Source organism: Lucilia sericata, unplaced genomic scaffold (assembly GCF_015586225.1).
Source record: "Lucilia sericata isolate MDLA Ls3-8-SP2 unplaced genomic scaffold, ASM1558622v1 Contig000727F_arrow, whole genome shotgun sequence".
Classification (NCBI taxonomy): Eukaryota; Metazoa; Arthropoda; class Insecta; order Diptera; family Calliphoridae; genus Lucilia; species Lucilia sericata.
In genome coordinates this window covers 35,938-45,045 of record NW_023994726.1, presented here as the reverse complement: position 1 = coordinate 45,045, position 9,108 = coordinate 35,938, and the positions used below count along the sequence as shown (strand labels likewise).

At 30.3% G+C, this 9,108-nt stretch overlaps 1 protein-coding gene across 1 annotated transcript; it reads right to left on the bottom strand.

Moving 5' to 3' along the window:
- Positions 1 to 7,527: 7,527 nt before the first annotated feature.
- Positions 7,528 to 8,907, bottom strand: LOC119607680 (calponin homology domain-containing protein DDB_G0272472-like). Its single transcript, XM_037961740.1, has 2 exons — positions 8,617 to 8,907; positions 7,528 to 8,552 (listed from the first exon to the last, which is right to left on the bottom strand). The coding sequence occupies exons 1-2, from the start codon at positions 8,678 to 8,680 to the stop codon at positions 7,609 to 7,611; spliced, it is 1,008 nt and encodes a 335-aa protein (XP_037817668.1). The 5' UTR covers positions 8,681 to 8,907; the 3' UTR covers positions 7,528 to 7,608.
- Positions 8,908 to 9,108: the final 201 nt, after the last annotated feature.

Here is a 9,108-nt window from a genome sequence, read left to right as displayed (position 1 = left end):
ATCCTTCCTCCATAAGGTCCCCCTCAGAAAATATCTTTAACTCTCATTACAGGTCCACAAATACTACTTTAGCAATGAAATTTACAATAAACAAATTTTATGGTAATCAAAATCATTCTAACGGGTTTTATGTGGATCGGTTCATATAAGGTCCTCTTCGGGAAATAACTTTAAATGACTCAAAAATAGCAATGAACTTGGACATAAATGTTTTTTTTATATTAACCGAAATCTCTCTAATAAGTTCTTGAGAAATGGACCATAATTGACTCTACCTCCCATATAAAATGATTTCAACACTTTTCGGGATGAGATTCGATAAAGACATAAGTTATACGAATATAGATTTTTCCACCAAATGTTAATCTTATCTTTACATATGATTTGGTGGTGGGTATATAAGATTCAGCAGATCCGATTATAACACTTTTACTTGTTTAATCTCATTTTTACTTAATTCAAAAATACTTTAATTTGCATCCTCATTAATGTGTAATTCTCATTTAGTTAAGAATACTTTTACCGTATGTAGTTGAGTTTTTGGCAAATGATATGTGTTTAAATGCCTAGGTGTGTGTATATTGGTAATTTAACTATTTAACTTTATTGCTGAAATGTTCTGAGTTCCTAAATCTGGTACGAATCGTACTCAAATCAAGTCCATTTTGGGATTTATTTAAAATTTTTGTCTCTTAAATCAATCTTGTTTGTGTCTGAAGTCAAGTAGGCATTGGGAAATTAAATCAAACTGAAAATTCTCACTTTGACCCAAAAGAAGACTTAAGTTAGGGTTTTCGTACTTAACAGATTCTTACTTAAATCAAGTATTTAGCATTTGGTTTAAGAAAAACCGTACTTACTATACTTTTGATCACTGTAGAAAATTTTGGCAATGTCGGACTCTTTCTAGCACCTAGAACCGGCAGTCATGTATGAACTTTTGTCCTGCACTATTTGTTAATATTCCTTAATGCCGAAATGTAATTGAACTCATGACAACAGCAAATAATACAAAATTAAAGAAAAGAAACTAAAGTAAAGAAGAGAAAAGAAGCGAGAGTGAGTTCACTTAAAGGATACAAATAAAATCCAAAGGGATTTATATGTACTACTGCAAAAACAACATTTACAATGTACATAAAATAGGATGACCCTCGAAAACACTATCATTAGGTTTAGAAGGGTTATACACCATAAAAAGATGGATATCCACTAGGAGACCATAAAGTCCATTGTGATCAACACTATCATTAAAATAAAATGTCAATATATATAATGATACTTAGGAAATTTTTGAGCTTTATAAAACGAACAGCCAGACAAAAAGCTCATTTGTCTCTCTCTCTCTCTGACGAACCTGTTTTACACAAGTACTGCCACCCTACTGCAATTCCTGCACTTATTGGTATTGGTAAAAGTACCAACCAGTATTTGTATTAGAAGCAAGTTTATGTAGTGGTGGCATTATATTTTTTTACTACACTTTACTATACACATCAGTGGCAAATACTAAAATTATCGATAACAAAACAAAAAAAGTTTTTGTTTTTCCCTTTTTGTTATTTTAAAAGCAAAGTAGTGTCGTTGTGCAAATATGTGGAAAATATAGGACAACTTTTACTGATATTTCTCTGAAATATACAGTTTTTCTCCTATCAACTCAATATGGGGTTAAACTGCATAAAAAAACCTACAAATACACAAATGTATGCTAACGAACACTAAAATGCAAAGAAAATAAAATCAAAATCTATCCCACACATCTACTAAATATTTAAGACTCTGTATTTAAAGTTGATGCATTGAAAACAAACAAAATTCCAAAAATTTCAAATAACAAAAAAAAATTTACTAAAAGCTTAAACAAGTTTCAAAAGGTTATAAAATTATAGGAAATAGCTGGAAAAAAGGAGTAGAAAACGAATCGATTTACAGAGAAAAAAAGTAACCAAAAACTTCATTTACCAATTAGGTAATCATTTTAAAAACAAAGGTCTCTTAGGGCTCCAACAAACTACATGCCAAACTCCATCAACATTTATACATACATACATATTTACATACACTTATGTAAATTACAACGTCTATAAACCAAAAGGTCAAATAGTGTAAGAGGTAGAGGGTAACGTTTTCGTTATGCATTCTAAAATTGTACAAAGTACCACAAATCGTCCACAAATGTTTGGCTCATAGAACAACACATGCAACAAACGATTTTCGACAAAACGTAATTGTATAAAATTTCTTCTAATTTCCCCTTTTCTATATTTCAATGAGTTTTGTTGTTTCGTGTAAAACAACAAAAACGAATTCTCCCTTTTTTTATTTATCGAAATTGTTTCTACTTCGTGGTATAAATGTGTGGGAAAAGTGTTGTTTGACAGGATGACAGAAATACTGGTAAACCAATTACGTTAATAGAAAAAAATTCCTCTCCACTTGCTTAAACGCTTATCTTTTACTCTCTCTCTCCCCATTTCCATATCTCTTGCAATAGTTAAGATCATTAATATTCATCTTCCTATGTCTAGATGAGATAAAATTGAATGATAATTTCTCATTGGAACGCTTACAGCGGATTTATAAGTTTTAACTTAATTTCTTAAATTTTTTCTCATTTGTTCAAATACTTCTTAAGTACCCTGTAAAAACTGTAACGGATTTTTTTCAAATAAAATAAAACAAAACTATTCTAACGTAGGAAGGTGTTGGAGTATTTTATTTCATTTTGGTTTTTTATACAATCACTCCCAGCACCATTCAACACAGTTTTAATTACCATTTCATGCATTTGGCTTTACTGTTTTCGGACAAAATTTTCAAAAAAAATTTTTTTTGTTTGCTATAGAATTTTCAACAATAATATCAACCAAGTTGAGCTGAAACAACATTTAGCCATTTTACATATGACATTTGACCAAAACGTTGATTATTTCTCATACAACCGAATCCTCCTTCTTCTCTACATAATACAAAGCAATGAAAATTACCCCATGAACGGTATGAACTGGTACGACTAGATTTTAGGTGAGAAATTTTTTAGTTCAAACTAAATGTTTTGTTCTTTAACAATTCGGGAATGAATACTAGATATTTGTGAATATAAAATAAAATGAAAAACAACAAAATGAATGTCGAATAAAGCTTTGTGTTTAATGTGGTTTAGAAATTTATTTGAGGTTATTTCTTTTTGCAGTTTTTTTTTTTTTTATTTTCACTTTTGCCTAGTTGATACAAGAGAAATGGCTTTAACACAAATTTTATTGCAACAAATTTTTTAGTTTGTTATGCAAAACCTACACCTACAACACATTTGTCTCCAAATTTTGAGTTATTTTCTGTCTGGAGAAAAATTCTCTAAATGTTGTTTAGAAAAGTTTTCTATAAATAGACTCAAAAGTTTCGATACATTTTTTATAGGGAAATTATGTTTAGTTTTATATAGAACAATTTCGAGTATTTTGAAATCTTATAATTTTCCTCTATATAGAAAATTTTCGATCTTTTTGTATAGATAATTTTTTTTACATAGAAAAAAAATTTTGTAAAATTTTTCTTTTAAATAAAAACTATTCCATAAATTCTCTTTAATATAAAAAATTTTTGATACTTTTTTTAAGTAGAAAATATTTGATGTTTGTAACATTTTGTCCTAAACCCGCCTTAAAGTATACCAATCGGCTTAGAATCTGAGCCGATTAAGCTATGTCCGTCCGTTCGTCCGTAAACCCTGTGCGCAAGGTACAGGTCGCAATTTTCAAGATAATTGGATTAAATGTGGCACACACGCTTTTTTTGGCCCAGGGACGAAGCCTATTGAAAATGGTTAAGATCGGTCCATTATTTCAACTAGCCCTCATATAACAGAACCCCCCGAAAAGGGCTTCTGAGCACAACTAAGTTTTTTAGAAGCCTTGATGACCTTGCCAAATTTCATAGAGATCGGGACTCATTTGACCCTAGCTCCCCAAAGTCACCTTCAGAAAATTACTTGAATGTCCAAAATTAACTTATAAACACAAATATCGCGATGAAATTCAGCATAATAAAATATTATGTAAATATAAATATATTCACAAAATTTTATCGAGCTTGGTCCATATTTGCCCCTAGCTCCCATATAAAGCCTGTTTCATAAAATTAGTTTTTCATCCATAAATTGCTTAGATGTATCGGAACAATTACCTTAATGTCCTAAATGAACTTATAAACACAAATATCGCGATGAAATTCATCGGAAAAACAAAAAAGTACAAAAATTTCTCCCAATAAATTCTCATTTAATAAGGACCGTGTGTCATGTGTTCCGGTTAACCATTATAGAGAATCCAAAAGGTACCATTTGAAGAATGGAAAACTACCAAAGAGTTCCTACTTACAGAATATTATTCTGTGTAGATCATGTATGTTAAAATGTATGTTCCTAGGTTGAATATTTTAGAAAATTAAAAAAGTACCATTTATGAGATAAAAATTACTAAAAAGTTCTCTCTTAAAGAATCTTATTCAATGAGGACAGTGTATGTTTAATAATCATGTGTTTTGAATTCATATTATAAAACATACAGAGTATCATTTGAAGAATGAAAAAGTACCAAAAGGAGAATAAATTCTACCTTAGTGGAAAGTACTAATAAAAATAGTACAATTTTTCCCCTTTTCGCTTAGAAATATACTTATTTGAGAATTAAGTTTACAAAATGTTCCGTATTTAAATCTATGTATATATCACAGATAAAACTTAAACGATTCAAATCTGCATTCATTTGTTCCAGAAAAATTGTACTTTCAAAAAGGTACCAAACAATTTACTCGAAATTGGTCTTATATAGGAATTAGTACTCGAATTCCAAAATAATATACCAATAGCTTATTTTGTGCGAGTAAATAAACTACTTTTTCAAATTTTATAAAAAATGGCTCAGTGAGTTTGAATAAAATTAAATTTCCCGTTTTTCCCCTTTTTGGTACTTTTTTCCCCAGTGAAATAGCAAACATTTTGTTTCAATAAATATTACAGAGTTAGTCCGTAATTCAATAGGAATACTTCAATAAATTGAAAAGGGCTGAATTTTAAAAAAGTACGAAACAGGTGTCACCTTATTTTGGGACATATATTCAAAATATTTACAAAAATGTTATTTTGATTATTAGTTAAAAAGTTATAAAGGACCAAAAAAGGTACCAAAATCACCTTTGTTACACATTTTCACCCCTTAAAAGTACGAATTTCAAAAAAGTAGCAGACACCCATCTGCTTATTTTAAGAGTAGATACAGGTACATTTAAAATTTTTCTTCTGTCACTAATATTAGGCAAGATAATTAAGAAAACCTGTTTTGCCTGTTTTTTTTTCCTTTTTTTACCCCTAAATGTACAAATTTAAAAAAATCCCTCCTTAATGGATCTACATAACCAAAAACACATTTACTTTCAAAATTTCATGATTATAGGTTCAGCCGTTTGGGCTGTGTGATGATGAATCAGTCAGTAAGTAACGCTACTCTTTTATATATATAGATCTTTTATATGTATAGATTTTTGCAAATATTTTCATTTATATAAAAAAGTTTCAATAAATATTATTTTTTATAGAAAATATAACATTTTTGATAAATTTTTGATTCATTTTATATCGAAAATTTCCAGCCAATTTTCTGTGTAAAACTTTGAAAATTTTCTTTTATATAGAACATTTTAAATATATGTTTATAGACCTAATTTTCGATAAAATTTCTTTCATATAGAAAATTTAAAAAAAAAACAAGTAAGAAAGTATAGTCGGGCGTGGCCGACCATATGATACCCTACACCAGTTATGAATATTAAATGTGATTTATTTTTCATAATAAAGCATTTATCTTCAATATTCCCTTGTTCCGATACATTTAAGCAATTTATGGATGAAAAACTAATTTTCTGAAAGAGGCTTTATATGGGGGCTAGGGGCAAATATGGATCAAGCCCGATAACATTTTGTTTATATTTACATAATATTTTATTGTGCTGAATTTCATCGCGATATTTGTGTTTATAAGTTAATTTGGGACATTCAAGTAATTTTCTGAAGGGGACTTTGTATGGGAGCTAGGGTCAAATGGGGCCCAATCTTTATGAAATTTGGCAGGGTCATCAAGACTTCTATAAAACTTAGTTGTGCCGTATTTTATCGATATATCTGTATATTTAACATAATTATGAGCTCAGAAGCCCTTTTCGGGGGGTTCTGTTCTATGGGGGCTAGGTGAAATAATGGACTGATTTTAACCATTTTCAATAGGCTTCATCCTTGGGTCAAATAAAACGTGCATGCCAAATTTTATCCAATTATCTTGAAAATTGCGACCTGTAGCTTGCGCACAAGGTTTACATGGACAGCCAGCCAGCCAGACGGACGGACGGACATAGCTTAATCGACTCAGAAAACGATTCTAAGCCGATTGGTATACTTTAAGGTGGGTCTAGGACGAATAGGGTATAAAAATTACTATGTATAGGAAATTTTGAAACCATTTTTTATTAGGAAATTTTCGATAAAATTTCTTCCATATAGAAAATTTTCAATAAATTAACTTTTATATCGAAAACATGCAATAAAATTTCACTTATACAACATTTTTTTTTCCTTTATAATGAAAAAATTCTTTTGAAGTAAAAATTTTAATAACATTTCCATTTCATGGTATTCATTACTATGTTCACTGGGTTACTCTTATACATATATGAAAATAGTACAATATCTATTCTTGTAAAAAAGTATTAATAGTGAGACGTGTCCTAAAAGTAGTACTCATATACTACAATATAATCAAATGATATGGATTTAAAAAATTTCCCAAATACTAAAACACATTCAAACAAACCCCAAATATTGAACATGTGCATTTAAGTCGATAGAATGCCAACAAAAGCAAAAAACATCGTTTAGAAAAAAATGTCATTTACTATAACATTTTTAAAATATTTTTGAAAACTACTTTTGCTAGAACATTAGAAAAGTTTGAATAAAAAAACATAAAAAAAATATTATTGCAAATCTAAAACAAAAATTGTCAAAAACTTATTTAATCATTTTTACTTTTATATGGAATCAGGTACGAATAAAAACAGAAAAGTGGTTTAATTAGATTCGGGTGTGACATACATATATATATGTATGTATATGAAGAGTGATTTTGAATGTGAACTTAAGTAGTGGGTGTCAAAGTATTCAATAGTTATGAAGTGCTAAAATATTAATATCTAAAAATATATTTGGAAATTTTATGCAGAATATGCTGAAAGTTTTAATATCAATTGGGATAAATGAGAAGGAGGTTCTAAATATTTGTTTCTATAACTGTTAGGATCCCTTTGAATTTTAACCGACTATATATAACTAGCTATGTTAGAGTTTAAAACGATTTTTATGTAAAACTTTTTATCAAATCGCATGAATATAGAGAAACAGCTGCAAATTACAAACCAAAATTGACTCACATTTTGGTTAATTTTACAGAATATACAGTTAACCTGAATTTGAATTAATTAATTTTAAAGATTTTTATGTAAATATTTATTTAAATTAAAATTGTATACACTAAACAGTTAACGGTAAAATAAAATCACTTAGTAGTCGTCATCATCATAATCGGAGGTATAACGTTGAGCTTGTTGGCGTCGGCGTTGATTGCGTCTACGTTGATTTTGATATTGGCGTTCGTCATTGTAGTCATCATCATCTTCTTCTTCTTCCCAACGACGGCGATTATTCTGTTGTTGCTGTTGACGGCGACGCTTTTGATTTTGTTGTTGTGAACGACGACGATTGTTGGTGTTTTTGGGACGATTTTGGGCACTACCGTTACGACGATTTTTATTGCGTTTTTGTTGTCGCAATTTCTTATTCTTGTTGCGACGTTTATTGCTGGGACGACGACGACGTTTAGCGGGTTGTTTTTGGGTATCTAAATCTTCTTTATCTTCTGTTTCCTTTTCTTTTTTATCATCATTATTTTCGGCAGGTTTGTTTTCCTGTTGTGTGGCAGGAGCTTGATCGAGAGCTGGTTTCTCTTCAACTTCACTTACTTTGACATTGGCTACCTGGTCGCAGGGTACATCACTGTATATGACAATAGCTCCATAGTTGCAAACATGTTGTCCCTCATCATCAGCTTGACGAGATTGTATCTTACCAATGCCATTTTTATCTTCAATTTCATAGATATCACCATTTTTGGTAATGAAACCGGTAACAGCCAGAGGTTTAGCTTCTTCAGTTTTTACTGTGGCGGGCATTTCAATGGGTGAAACCTCCATTTTCATATCCTTAACCATGGTGGTCTTTTCGGTAGGTTTCATTTCGGTCTTTTTCTCAGCAGGTTTGCTGCTGTTAGCTTTTTTAGTGGCATTATTAGGTTTATCTGTAGTTTTTACTGTAACTGGCTTGGTGGGTGTAACTAAGGCTTTGGGTGCTTTTGTGGGGGCAGTTGTAGAAGTCATTAGAGGTGCCGCGGTGGGCTTAACAGCTGTCACTGTTGACTTGCCATGTTTTTGTTCTTCGGTAAGTTTACCTAGAAATTATTCATCAATATTTTTTAAGCCATAAAATAATAATTTCTTGCTTGACTGACTTACCATTTACTGTTGCAATACCAGCTGCTAAAAATGCTACACTAAGTAGCAGCGTAAAAAATTTCATTTTGATTTTAGTCTATCGCACAAATTTTGCGTCCCTTCTGTAAGAATTTTTGCCAAGAACTAAACTTGTTCATTAATTTCATGATGATCTTATATAAACTCTGTTTTAAAGCTGCCGACAAGAAAAACACACACAAACAATTCTTTATGATGGACTCCAAAGATTTGTAATGAAATAAAAGTTAAAATGAAAGAAAGAAAGCACAACGGTGGGTAACTTTAGCTTTTAGCCCACAGCTAAAACAGCAAAAGAAATCTTAGAAAAGAACATTTAACAAGAATCTATGAATAAATCAATTTTTGGCCAACATAAAAATGCTGGTATTCTTACGTTAGACAAACAACCAGAACCAAAAACATTAAGAATTTTTTGAAAAAAGAAGTGCCAAAAGTTCAAAGAACGCCAACAAAAACATCATTTATTAAAAT

Coding starts and splice junctions, on each gene's coding strand:
- LOC119607680 (XM_037961740.1), bottom strand. CDS start 8,680: ATGAAATTTTTTACGCTGCTACTTAGTGTAGCATTTTTAGCAGCTGGT. Junction 8,553..8,616: donor TGGTATTGCAACAGTAAATG/GTAAGTCAGTCA, acceptor AATAATTTCTAG/GTAAACTTACCGAAGAACAA.